This window comes from Lissotriton helveticus, chromosome 2_1 (genome assembly GCF_964261635.1).
Source record: "Lissotriton helveticus chromosome 2_1, aLisHel1.1, whole genome shotgun sequence".
In the NCBI taxonomy this organism is placed as follows: domain Eukaryota; kingdom Metazoa; phylum Chordata; class Amphibia; order Caudata; family Salamandridae; genus Lissotriton; species Lissotriton helveticus.
Window position 1 is genome coordinate 44,871,743 of NC_136059.1, and position 14,501 is coordinate 44,886,243.

The 14,501-nt window shown below is 43.2% G+C and overlaps 1 protein-coding gene across 1 annotated transcript in view; it reads right to left on the bottom strand.

Moving 5' to 3' along the window:
• Window positions 1–14,501, bottom strand: part of LOC144817691 (long-chain-fatty-acid--CoA ligase ACSBG2-like) — a 432,359-nt gene that overhangs the window by 63,266 nt on the left and 354,592 nt on the right. Inside the window, exon 12 of the mRNA XM_078674438.1 lies at window positions 12,783–13,029. Coding sequence (XP_078530564.1) covers window positions 12,783–13,029 — 247 coding nt within the window. The remainder of the gene's footprint in view (window positions 1–12,782; window positions 13,030–14,501) is intronic.

Consider the following 14,501-nt stretch of genomic DNA (forward strand, 5'->3'; position numbering starts at 1 on the left):
TTAATTTGATAGGGCTCTCAATAATCTATTATGGCACTTTCTTGTCTTCTTTCTCCTTTCTCTTTTTTTTTTGGTTACTGTTGTTTTGCGTATGAGTATAATACGGAGGTTTGGGGTTCCTGGGGAATCCTCTCTGGATGGCTGCCCCTCCAGCGGCAGCAGAAAATAGAGGGAGACTTCCGGGTAGGTAGTACTATGGGTGGGGGGGGGGTTGGGGTTGTGGGGTAGGGCTGCTGGAGGGGGTTTTGTCTAAAAAAGATGACACAAGCATAGAATGTTTATGGTATTTAAAGAGAAGGTTTCTTTTCAGACTAAAACAAGAACCTGGGATATATTTAGAGTATAGAAATGTATCAAATTAGTTGTTTAGCCTGGAATGTTGCAGGCCTTAATAATAAAGGTAAAAGGCAACTGGTTTTCGAAGAGCTTAAAATGTACAATCCTCATTTAGCATTGTTAACCGAAACTCATTTATATTATAAGGATAGGAAATTGCTTGTGCAGGGAGGGTATGAGTTATTGACGTGTACAACTCTAAATGCTTCTATTCGAGGGGTAGCCATACTTAAGAAAAAACAATTTAAAGTAGAAATTCTTAAAGCAACTGCCGACAAAGCGGGACGATGGGCCATTGTGCAAATTAATTTATCAAACGCTATATATGTTTTCTGAGCTATATATGGTTCAAATACTGATAATGCTTATGTTTTTGGTAAATTAAATATGGAGCTGTTAGATTGGGAAGGGGAGCTAATACTTATGGGCGATTTTAATTGTGTTATGAATTATGTACAGGACACTACGAGGCAAGGTATATCTACACGTATGCGTAAGACACGAGCCGCTATCCTTGAACTTTCACGTATAGATAATATTAAGGATGTCTGGAGGAATCTTTATCCTAACCTATCAGGTTTTACTTATTATTCAGCGTCTCATAAGATGTGCTCACATATTGATATGGCATGGGCCTCTGACAACATAATAGAAACATGGAAAATGGAGATATGCTCTAGGGTAACTTTAGATCATAACCCAATCCTACTACGATTTAATATTATACCTAAAATAACTGAACCAAGGTTGTTTTCATTTCCTAGATACTTATTGTCAGATGTAATATTCATTTCCCAGTTGAAAGACCATATTAAAGAATTTTTGGAGTTTGATATGGATTCCGCCGCACTGGTGTATGTTTGGGACGCTTGTAAGGCGAGCATCCGAGGGTTTGCCCAGCAGTTTATCCTTAGACTAAATTCTAAACGCAAGGAGGAGACGAGGGTAATCACTTTGGATATTTTGACACTAGAGAAACATTTCGCAGAAACTCTCAGACAGGGGGCTGTAGGAGCGCCTACTCTATTAACCTTAAATCAGTTGGATCTCAAATTAATTACTTTAAGATCTAATACTAAAAAACTTTTTAGAGAGCGTATTAGATCCAAATTATATAAATATAAGCTGATGCAATATGAAAGCGGTGATAGAATCGGTAAAAGTCTAGCCTATAAAATAGCTGATGATAGAGCTAGCTCTTTAATTAAAGGCATAAAAGTAGAAGATGATATTATATATAATCAACCTGGACAGATTCTGCAACAATTTGTTTCATACAATAGCAAACTTTATACACCGGAACAAAACCTCAGGGAGGAAGATTTACGGAGATATATTCAGAAGAATTGGGTACTAGAGAAGGAGGCAGACATGATTGAACAGCTGGAAAAAGAGATTTCGCTTTCGGAGCTAAAAATTGCCATCTCTTCCCTCCCCTCTGGGAAAGCAGCTGGAGATGATATGCTCCCAATTGAATTATATAAATTATGTGGTGAGGAATTGCTCCCCCTTCTGTGCTCTGCCATTAATCAAATAGGTGATACGGGCAAGGCCCCTAATTCTTGGAGAACGGCAAAAATAATATATTTTAAAAAAAAACAAAGTTCCTACAGAATGCGGCTCTTACAGGCCTATTTCTTTGATTAATGCGGACGCCAAGGCCTATGCCAAACTGCTTGCAATGCGTCTTGCCCCGCTTATGCCTAAATTAGTTAATGCACAGCAGCACGGTTTTGTGGTTGGCAGGGACACAACTGCGCATGTTAATATTTTACTATTCTTGGTGACCTGAACCTCCATTGGAAGATGAACTATGTAATGTTAGCAAACTGTTTTTATCTGAACTTGAAGCCTTAAACATCCTGTTATGCAACTCAGGACCCACACATTCTGCATGGCATTTATTGGACCCTGTTCTCTCCAATCTATCATTTGAATGCTCCTCCCTTGCTCGTCCTCTGGAATGGTCGGATGACTATGCTGAACATTTCTCCCTATCTCGGACTAGAACCCCGACTAGTGGGAATGGCAGTAAGGACGTGTTTATACGTCAATGGAACAAGCTTGACATCTCTGATTTCAACAGGCGCTTGATGGACACTCTCCCTAACACTGATATGTCCACCTCCGTGTTGAACTCAGAGTTATCTAAATGGTTGAGCACTACTATTGATGTACTCCTCCCTCTAACATCCAAAAATTCTATGTCCCATCGAACTCCTGCGCCCTGGTTCTCTGAGGACTTAAAGCGCATGAGATCTAATTGTAAGAACTTTGAAAGGAAGTGGAGGTGCTCTTACTCTTCCTCTCGTAAAGCGGCCTACAAGGAAGCCCTTAGGGACTATCACCATCAATGTAAAATGGCCAGAGCCGCCTATGTTTCCAATACAGTTACCAATGCCCAAAACTGTCCTCGTACCCTTTTTTCGGTGGTAAAAAAGTTAACAGGGGCAGATGTGGTGCCGGCCCCCCCTGCTCTAGATGAGACTCAGTGTAACTCTATTGCAAAATTCTTCATATCTAAAGTAGAGCGTATCTATGACTCACTAAGTACTTCTTCATCTAATGATGAGCCTCAACCTGAATCAACAGTGATTCCAGATCATATGCCTCTTGCCATGAATAGACTTGCAAATTGGTTACCCTTTGATGATGCTTCTTTCTCTCTCTGCCTGAATAGCATTAAATCTGGCTCCCCACGGGATCCGGTACCGGCCAAAATTCTAAAACTACTTGAACCCAGCCCACGTCACGTATTAATGCAACTTCTCAACTCTTCATTATCTGAGTCTCTCGTTCCACAGGAATGGAAGCATGCAATGATTGTTCCTTTATTAAAAAAGGCTGGAGCTGATGTTGCCAATTTGTCTAACTTCAGACCAATCTCACTGCTTCCAATTCTGTCGAAAATCCTAGAACGGCATATTAATACGCAATTAACTCACCTTGTGGAAAGCACGGGATTTTTACATCCGTCCCAGTCAGGCTTTAGAGCGCATCACTCGACCGAAACTACACTCCTGGGAGTTACCGAGAGTCTGAGACACAGTGTCGATCGTGGAGAAACATCTGCCCTCATTCTTTTGGATTTGAGCGCGGCGTTCAACACTGTGTCTCATTCCATCCTCCTTACGACTCTCTGGTCCCTGGGTGTAGAAGGCGCTGCTTTAGCCTGGATAGCCTCTTTTTTAAGAGACCGCACTTTTCAGGTGTTTTCGACCTCTGCTTCATCTACAATTTGTTCATCGCCGTACGGCGTGCCTCAGAGGTCTATAATTAGTCCTCTACTATTCAATATCTACGTAAGACCCCTGGCCACTATCATAGAGGAAGCCGGTCTTACCTTATACTCCTACGCCGATGACACACAGATCATCTTCTCTCTCTCTAATACAGAGGGCACTGATACCTCTGCTTTGAGAGAAGGTTTGGTTCGTGTCTCCAGGTGGATGAAGAACAATTTCTTGAAACTTAACGGTGACAAGACCGAGGTTGTGATACGTGGCAGGGGTAAGGATCTCTGGGGCCCCCACCGTTGGCCCAATGATATGGGACCTACCCCTCAGCCTGTAACTGTAGTTCACAATCTCGGGTTCCTCATTGATGAGAAACTCACAATGAGACAGCAGGCTGTAAAGGTAGCCTCTATCTGTTTCGCCACCTTGAGATGGCTCAAAAAATCCTGTGGATGTTGCCCCCCTCCACACAAAGAACGGTAGTCCAGGCGTTGGTTGTATCCCGCCTGGACTACGGCAACATTTTATACCTTGGAGCTGATCTGACAACCATTAAAAAACTCCAGGTTGTTCAGAACGCAGCTGCTCGACTGCTTCGCAACGTCCCCAGGAGAACATCTGCCTCTCCTGCTCTTCACGACCTGCATTGGCTCAGAGTCCTGAATAGAATCAAATTCAAGGCCCTTTGTCATGTTTTTAAAATTAAACAAGCCTCCGCTCCTAAATTATTCAGGGCCTTATTCAGGCCTATAAGCCAAATCGTATCCTGAGATCTTCAGGGAATGGTGACTTCTCCATCCCCAGATTTAGGCTAGCAAAAATGGGAGGCCGCTCATTTGCCTATTTGGGTCCTAAATTCTGGAATGCTCTTCCCATGACACTTAAGACAGAAACCAATCTTTTTCGCTTCCGTAAAGGATCAAAACGTAGCTCTTTAAACAGTAAATTGAAGCCTCCTCTTAGTACAATCAGCATGCAAGTTCTTCTTTAGTCTGTCCCTCAGTGCCGGGAAACCCACTGTGCGCTTTATAAGCTTAAATAAATAAATAAAATAAATAAATATGGCGATTACTGCATTTGATGTAGCAGCTATTTATCCCTCCCCACTCGGCATGGTGCTATTAGATGCTGAAAAAGCATTTGACCGGGTGGGGTGGGATTATCTCTGGGCAGTTTTATCTGAGATTGGCTTTAAGACACAATTTCTAAAGAAAATACAGTCTTTGTATGATTGCCCAAATGCCAAAATAGGCTATGCCAATATGTTGTCTTCCAGTTTTCCTATTTTGAGAGGCACTCGTCAAGGGTGCCCCTTATCTCCGCTTCTATTTGCTCTTTCTATGGAGCCATTTATAAATGCTTTACAGTCTCAAGTACATATTAAGCCTTTCTGTCATGGAAATAATACGCTCAAAATTACTGCCTATGCCGATGATTTGGCAATCTTTACAACAGATGTTGTTGAAGCAATGGGTGGAATTACGGAAAAAGCCAAAGACTTTGGTGCCATCTCTGGATACAAACTAAATCTGAATAAAACGCAAATTCTTTTAAATTACCAGCCCTCGACTCCTGTTTCAGGCATTTGTCAGACAGCTACCTATCTAGGTATTAAAATTTCAACAACTGTTAGGGATATCAACACACTTAATTATGATACGCTATTGAAAGATACTGCGGTTCTTCTTAAAAAATGGCATAAGGTTCCTCTTAATCTATTTGGACGGATAAATCTTATTAAAATGAATATTCTTCCCAAATTTCTTTATCTATTCAGGTCTATCCCCCTGCTTGTGAATAATTCTTTTTTCAGAAAGCTTGACGGAATTTTGGGCAGCTATATATGGGGGTATAAAAAAAGTCGCAGAGCATTATCTTTTTTGAAGCTATCCTTTATCAAAGGTGGGCTTAATTTTCCTGATTTTAGAATGTATTTCTATGCCACCTTTTTGGGTCGATTGCGTAGCCTTTTTAACTCTAGTAACCCCCTTTTTTTTCATCAATTCATTCTAGGACCAGATTCTAAACGATTTCTTGCCAGAACTAACGATCCAAATTATTTTAGGAGAGTAAAGTTCAAGACCGCCAGTGATGCCGTTCGCATTTGGAAAACAATTTTGGCTTTTGATGCAGCCTCCCTTTTTCATCCTAATCTGGCGCTTTGGGATAACCCGGGACTGCTGGGCATTTTTAGTGATAAAGCAGGGAGATCATGGGCTAACTTTGGGGTGACTAGGCTGGGGGATTTATATGGTATAACAGGCTTATTTGAGTTTGAGACACTTAAATTACTCTATAAACTACCGGAACAAATGCGATTTAAATATATACAAATGCGAGACTTTCTCTTAGGTAAAATGAAATTAAAACAATTATTAGACTCCGAGGTTTGGTCCTGTATTTATAGAGAGAAGAACAAAGCCCTAATTAGCGTAGGTTATAAATGCTTCAGCCAGTTCAAGACTGATGATTGTCTGCATCTCGCGTAGAAATGGACTTCTAGAATGGGGAGGCGTAAACTTTCTAACAACATCTCAACATTCTTTCAACGTATTAATAGCCTAGTTCATTCTTCTAGCCTTTAATTACAAGCTTATAAAACGGTTTGTCAGTTATACTACAACCTCCTTAAGAATTTCTAAGTGGTCTGGAAACACTACTCCCAGCGACCGTACTAAATGCCCCAAATGCGACTTTGCGGCTGCAGATCTGGAGCATATGCTCTACTCATGCCCATTGCTCCGTGTATTCTGGAATGGGATACAAATTATTTTGAGGCAGAAACTATTACTCTCTATCTCTATTACAGCTGAGATGGTATTACTTGGAATCTCGTTCTCCACTTGTTTACTTACGGATCTCCTAATTGTTTTGATCTCATGTGCAAGATTGGTTATTGCAAGGGCATGGATTTTAGTTAAACACCTCATGTTACCGAATGGTGGTTCTTGGTGAATGAAATTTATGATATGGAACTTTCTATAGCAAAAATAACGGGCACAATCGATTGAAAAATTAGATAAAATCTGGGGAACTTTTCTTCTGCTGTGAATCTAATGGCCGTTTTTTGATTTTATGCATTTTTGCTTCTTCCTTTACATTAGTTCGCGGGTGTATGTTTTAGTCTCTTACGCAAAAATTATGTGTTTATATCAAATTATGATTGTTGGTTTATTTATGTGTTTTTGAAACTGATTCTCTGCTTTTCTTTACTGCTTGTGTCATTAATAAAAATAAAAAAAATGTAAAAAAATTAACATCCAGTTCTTGAGGACCTTCTTGAAAAGCTATAGCAAAGTATATGCTCTGAGGCACAGGGGGAGGTTGTTCCAGGTCTTAGCCGCCAGGTAGAAAAAGATGCGACCTCCGCTGTTGGTCCGGCAGATGCAACATGTGGCTGCTAGGAAGAGGGATTCTGAGCAATGTTACCTTGTACGTAGGTGGAAGTTAATTCGAGTGCTGAGGTACCCTGGTCCTTCATTGTGTGGTGCATTGTAAGTGTGGGTAAGCAGCCTTAACTGCCATCTCTTTGCGACTGGTAGCCAGTGGAGTTTCCTGAAGTGAGTGGTGATGTAAGTCCGTCTGGGGAGGTCGAGGATGAGTCTGGCTACCGTGTTCTGGATATTCTGGAGTTTTGTCATGAGTTGGGTGGTAGTTCCAATGTAGAGGGAGTCTCAAAAAGTCTAGAGACATTGTAACAGACCTACAATGTTGGATTGTGTGCAATAACTTTACACAAGTCAGGCCATTTCGCCCTCTCTCTACAGGGATCATGGATGCTTCCACCATAAAGTGGAAGGCCCCATGTGGTGAGACTGGAGATCAGGGGTCGCTGGTCTCTAGAAAAACAAATATTTCACATCAACCTGTATAAGCTGCAGGCGATACGTCTGCTTCTCAAGTCCTTCCTCTCTTACAATTGCTGTCAGTCTGTCCAGATCTTGATGGACAATACAACCACGATGTGGTACATCAATAAGCAAGGGAGAGTAGGGTTGCATCCACTCTGCCAAGAAGCTTTGCGACTCTAGTCCCGGGGTTAAGACCATCAAATCTGCTTAGTAGCAAATCGCCTGACCAGAGTGCCCAAAATGTGAGCGGCTCGGGAAAACATTTCTCAAGTAGGTGCTCCTTGAGGATAAGATCATACAACCCCTCGTAGTCCCCCACCTCACTGCCTTGCACCCACCCCTCCAGGGCCTTCTTTGCATAGTCCAGGAAATCTGCCCAATTCTGTGTGCCCAGTTTGTGGCTGTTCCTAAATTTCTGTCGGTATTTTTCTGGAGTCAGCCCAAACTTTTTTATTAGCGCCACTTTCATGGTGGGGTAGTGGGTCTGCTCTCCCTGCTCGAGGGCCAAAAGTGTATCCCTTCCTGCAGGAGGCATGTATTTATACAAGCCACCCCCCCAGTGTCTTTCCAATATCCCATGGGCTCTTAAGGAGACCTCATAGGCAGCCAGCCACTTTGCAATGTCATCCCCTGCACTGTAGCTGGCGACTACGTCCTTGGGCAAATAGGGTCTGCGTTCCCTGGTTAGGTCTTTGGATTTGCTGCCACCAACAGGAGTACTGGGAGTTCCTATTTGCAGGGCCTTGAGGTCTAACTCTCTGAGACTCAACTCATGAGCCATCCTCTTTTCCTCCCTCTCCTTTTCCAACCTAGCTAGCTCCCACTTCAACTGCCTTTTCTCTCTTCGGTCAGCTAATTCGGCTTCGGTCAAACTTCTTACAGAGACACTGCTACCCTCCCTTGAAAGTGTCCTAGGACCCGTTAGTAGGTTCCCCACTTCAGGTTGGTACAGTCCATCCACTCCCATGACAGTGTCTCGATCCCCCTCTTCCTCCTCCTCCTTCCCATCTGGGTGAGCTGCCACCCACGCTCTCAAGCTGGTTTGGAGTTCCCCCTTTTTAGCACCACGCTTGAAAAACACCCCCTTACTTTGGCAAAATTCCCTGAGTTGTGCCGCAGTGTAGGTCTCCAACTCTTCCAATTAAAATTCCATTTTGCCAACAGGGTCTCTGACAGTCACTGGGAAGAAGTCAAGAAGGGCGATAATTAAAAGCTACCTCCACCCACCACCAGGAAAGAATTTGGAAAAGCAAAACGGTAATTAGGGAGTCCGCTAGGAGAAAACTCCTGGTGTAGGCCTGTGGTGCCCACTAAGCCACTGTCAAGTGGACGCACGCACAAGCTCTAATCCCACCGCTGAACACCAATTATGTTGGACCTGCGATTACCAGTCCACCTAGGGTAGCCTAGCACAAGTGGTAAGGACTATTCTCAGAGACATTTGTGTTGTGATTGCGTCACACTTTCCACAGCAACCCAGTGTACGTCCACCCAAAAATGACACTACACCGTGTTTATAAAAGATAGAAAAGGTTTATCTTTCCTTCAGTTAGTTTAGCAGTTACACACAATTTATTAAATAAACATTTAGAGCTTTCTCCTGATACACCTGCACTTGTAAACACATGTGGAAGCATAATATGACATTTCATAAGCAATTCTTCTTTCTACTTATAGTATCAAAAGGTAAATTAGATGTAACCATTAATTCATTACATTACCCATCAGAAGGAGAATAAGTTCTACTAGAAATTCTGCAATACTGGTGCCTTGGTAAAGGAATCAATCCTCTGAAATCCTAGTAAGCTGTCTGCAGACCAAAACAGTAATTCATTTTTACATTGCTTCCATTTTACATTAATATAAGGTCATAGTTCAGTTTCTCAATTCATACAAGCATTGAACTGTTGAAGAAATTACCCACTAAATGGAGGCAGGGCTTGAGTCGAATTAAAGACTTAGGGGGGGAAGGCTTATTTCATAAGAGTAATATAGCTTCACATTTAATTCTGCACATCAACCTGTTCCCCTCGATTGTCTTGCTAAGTATCAGACTCAGATTAGCCAAAGCCTTGTTAGTAGGGTTCTTGAGTTATTAGTTCTGCCACACATTAACTCTCCCCGGCAGCTTGATTCTGCTAGATTCACTCCCTGGGTTCCTCTTACACTCTTCCTGTTTGTGCTGAAAAGGGGCTGTTTACATCATAGTTCAACGGGAGTCTTTTGAGGTCTGTCTGGCCTCCCACTAGCCCCTTTCCCAGCTTACTTGTCACCTGAGGCAGAAACAGAAGGTCCTGACGATTTTGGCAGTCGGTGTTGTGAAGCTTCCACTTCCGACGCTTTCCTCGGCAAAGGAGGGCCCTTAGCGGCTGGCTCACGGAGAGAAGCCCCCACCAACTACGCCCTGCTCCTTGTGTCCCTCCCTTACGCTTAACAACGAGGAAGGAACCTCCCCTGTTTCCAGCCTCCTACGAGTTCCTCACGCCTCCCTGCACTCTTTCCTGTCAACGCTGGGCGGGACTTCACTCGTTCTCGCTCCCGATCCCCTCACAGAGAATGAGGCACCTTTCCCTCCCGCGCCGATCCACTACGGCGGGACAGAAGCTCCGGCTGTTGGCGGCTTCCTCTCTATCACTCCTACGCTCGCCAGACAGGGCACCAGGGTACCAGCGGAACCAGCACTCGGGCAGCACCAACTCCACCACAGGGGCTCCAAGCAAGCCTGCAGCAGCAAGATCAGGTACAAGCTGAACAAGTCAGGGTCTGTGGCAGTCTTGGGACCCACACTGGAGGGCAAGTTCTGGGGAGTTCTCCCCTCTGACTGGCTTGTATGCCCTCACACCCTAGAGCCAGTCCCAGATTTCTCTCATGGGGCAATTAAGGGGGAAAGATGCGTTTACCCCAGTCGTTTTCAGCAGTGTTAGATCAACCCACAGGGGGTAATGTCAACAGTGAGGGGAAGCGACCCCAAGGGGTAGTCAAATCCTCCCACAGTGCACTAACCTCCCTGTCGAGCAGCCTAAACTCCTCACTCCACCCCCTCTCCAAACACTTCTAAAATGGCTGCCCTGGTTCTGTCCCTTATATAGGCTGACCTCAGGCTACCAGAACCAGCTGGAAGGTTCTGGGGCTTTCCCATACTCTCCTATGGCCAGTTCCTGAGGTAATCAGTTGTGGCAGTTACTAGCCACCATTTTGTGTGACTAAATTTCCACCACTATAAGGGACACCTAGGCCTAAAAAAAATGATAGGGACAAGGAAGCACCCATCCCCTAGGACAACACCTAAAAATTTTAGTGGACACAAAAGAAAATGAAAAGTACTAGGAGGCAAAAAGGGACAAAATAAATAAATAATTGGAGGGACCACCCAAAGGGCGGTCAGGTCTAACAGTGCCAACCTCCTTTAATTCTCCCTGTGCCTTTCACTCTGTTTCCCTTACAGGGTAGACCTCCTCTCACATTTACAGGAGTGTGTTCAACAACCAAGTCTCCAGGGCCTGGGCCAGCAAGACCAAGCTCTATTTGTGTGAATAAAGCTTGTTACCAGACAGTGTCCCTTAACAGTAGAGAAAAATGGTCTCTGGACTCTGAAATGCACATCACTGCCTGTGCATTTAACTGCAGATTAGTCACTCCTAGAACAGCCTACGTACCAGGTGGGATCTTGAAACCTCTTCCAGCAATGCCTCCTGTGTGTCAACAGGTGACGCCATGTGGCTCAGTTGAGATCACATACGCCTATACTGCACTATGAGATATGGTTAGCATTGTGGTGGAAGCTGAGGATTTGGTTGAATGCACACAGCCAGTGTGCATTCAACCAGATCCTCAGCTTCCATCATAAGGCCAACAATTAGCAGAGGCTAACAGCCCTATTTGGTTCCTAGTATGATGTGGTCTAGAGCCTACAAATATTCCCTGGGTTACTGATGATGAGGTGAAGGCGGACAATATCTTCCCCCCTCATTATACCGATGAAGGACTTACCTATACCTAGGGATTACCAGTGGGCTAAATACCTTCAATGAAACTAAGAGGGACTCCCCACCAGGCCCATCAATGGAGGCCTTTGCAGTACTAGAGCGCAGAATGGCAGTTACATTTATTACTGCTTACAGTTAAAGCAAAGTCAGTTTGCTGACTAATATATGCCAATAGGGCTGTCTTCATCAGAGTCTCGATTGCCATTTAACAAGGATCTCACGGACACCCTTGTGGCCACTTGATCAAAGCCTGTGGTCAGGTAATACAGACTGACTCTTGGCGACCCTGATTTTCTGACAAAGCACCCCAATGCTTGAAAGCCTTGTGGTGCAGTCATCGACAAGTTAGGTGACTCCAAATGCCTTTCAGAAGAGTCCACTAGGCAGCGCAATGAAGCATACTGACACATATGGCAAGAAAATGCTTTCAGAAAAGAAAGATCCAGCCAAGAAAGTGCTATACTGAACAACTATAGAAGGTGAACACCATTTACTTTTTTCTTGGTTGTTGCTCAACACTTTATGAGACAAAAAACACATCAGAGGCTCCTAAAAATCATCACATTTGGAGAGCAACATAATATCGAGAGACCAAGCCCATAAAACTGCCTGTGGGAAGGGAACACTGTACATGTTCCTGATACACACATCTGAGGTACCCTAAGGCTAAGAGAGTAAGAGAGGTGGAGGTGGAGAAGAGGGGTATCATTCTACATGGGACAGTGGCCATTGCAGAGACTCTAGAGTACCTGAGTTTTCAAAGGTAAGCACTGGGATGGACAGTTGGATGTTTGCAAAGTATTGAGTCTGTTCTACCCCACACTAACCTCCCTGTGAAGCCTGTGACTACTTGCCATTACTATCACGAAGTGCTGAAGGGACTGTATTTGGCCAAGTTTCCTAAGCCATAGTAGGATGGGCCCTGGGACATCTGTGGCAAATAACACCAGCCCACACAATTAGGCTCAGCATCACTTGCTTACCACATGCCCCCACTCTGTCTGACAACAACTGTGACATCATCAGAACCCTTCAGTTTCATGATGGTGACATCAAGCATAATTTCACTTTATTCACGCTAAATGATGATATATCTGCATTTTAATTGAAGGATCATGTTGTGTTGTGTCCACCTGTGCCAAAACCATCTATAAGTACTACATGTTGTTTGTTGTCGATTCTCTTGGTATTCACCTGTCTCTTCCATTTTTTTTGTTACTATCGGTATTCGCTTAGTTCTCTGCATCAATGTAAAGTCATACAGTTCAACACTCTATCATCATGACTCTTTCTTTTACATTTTTCAGGTACTCACATGCTGGTCACCATCCATAGTTATGCTACAGTTGATCACTCCAGCTTGTAGTACTCACCTAGCTCACCCCCATCTATAGATAAATCCTTTTCCAGTATGGTCCATTTCTTCACCCTTTGAGCATTGAAAGCCGCCCTTTGGTTCACCCGGTCCAAGCCCTCCTGGATGGCCTTGTAGATTGCTGGGTCCTTCGATTTCACCACCTCCGACACCCGCGTAGCCCTGCTGCCCAGCTGCTGGCAGAGGCGGATGGCATCGGGGGTCAGATCATCACCGGGCCTCTGTGTTTTCGGATCTGTGGTACACTGAAAGCAGATAAATCAGCACCATATCAAGCAAGAACTTGTTTCTGACCTATTTGTGTTTGATTTATTGCCCAAAATTATGAATTATGAACCACAGAAAATGTTTCTACCAGTTCATGAGAGTTCTGCAAAACTTGATATGGACAGAATGATATGTAAAACAATAAATGCAAATCTCAGTAAAGGGTTAAAGGTGAATAAGAGAGAGGATGGATGGTTTAAGGCAGAAAATGGCATGGAGATAATTCATTTTGGATTGGTATCACAGCCATAAGTAGCTATGACTGTTAATGTTTTATAATGATTCTGTTTTGAAAGTGAACTTATTTTATAAAAATGTATTGTAAAAATTGGTGACAACAAAAAGAAACTTAATTCAGCTGTTATGGTGTAAATACATCTGAATTGCAGGAAGACACGTTTGCTTTATACAAACTTAGGAGAAAGTGGAGAATTGTCTTGTAAGGTAACCCCTTACAGAAGGTTTCCTAGTTGCCTGGAAAGCATTAAGGATTCAGGGGACATACACAAAAAGAATGCTAAGCCACGGGAGTGTGTGGAACTGAGCACGTACAACTACATTTAGTTTTAAGAATTGCAGATCCAAACAAAGCCATGTTTTTCAAATATAGGTAATATATATAACATATAATGACAGATAAAAAAGGGGAACAACATTAAAATGAAGCAAAGTTATCATAGCATACCATGAACTACAGCACATGGGAGAGATATAAACCAGGACATGAGGAGTGCAGACAAAATACATAAAACTGTCTCTTGAGCAATACATACACAATAAAACTACATCTTAGTGGAACAGTATGTATGGAGGGTAAAATATTGTTTTACTGCTGAATTGTTAGAAACATTGCCAATGAACAACCCAAGCCTATGTCTCCTTTGTTATTTCTTGGAAGACCTTTCTTGGCTTCAGAGCAATAAACATGGATAATAGCTCCCTATCTGCCTTTCACCTCATTTTTAGGGAGATCAGCACGGATCCATTATGGCATAGGCAAGCATAGACAAGTGTCTTCAGACCAATCGATATGGGTGATCTTTGCTCGAATGTCTTCAGAGAAATCATCATCGCCAAGCTTACAGTTTACATTTAGATTAATTTAAAGTAATCAGCATGGACAAGTTCTACCCTTCTACCTGAGAAGAGATCACTATGGACTAGGTTGATGTTCTTACCTGAGGAGTAATCAGCATGGACACGTTCTACCCTTCTACCCTAGAAGAGACCACTATTGACTGACGCTGATGTTCTTTCCTGAAGAGTAATCAGCATAGACATATTCTACCCTTCGACCTGAGAAGAGACCACTATGGAATGACGTTGATGTTCTTATTAGAGCAGTAATCAGCATGGACACGTTCTACACTTCTCCCTGAGAAGAGATCATTATGGAATGATGTTAATGTTCTTACCTGAGGAGTAATCAGCGTGGACACGTTCTACCCTC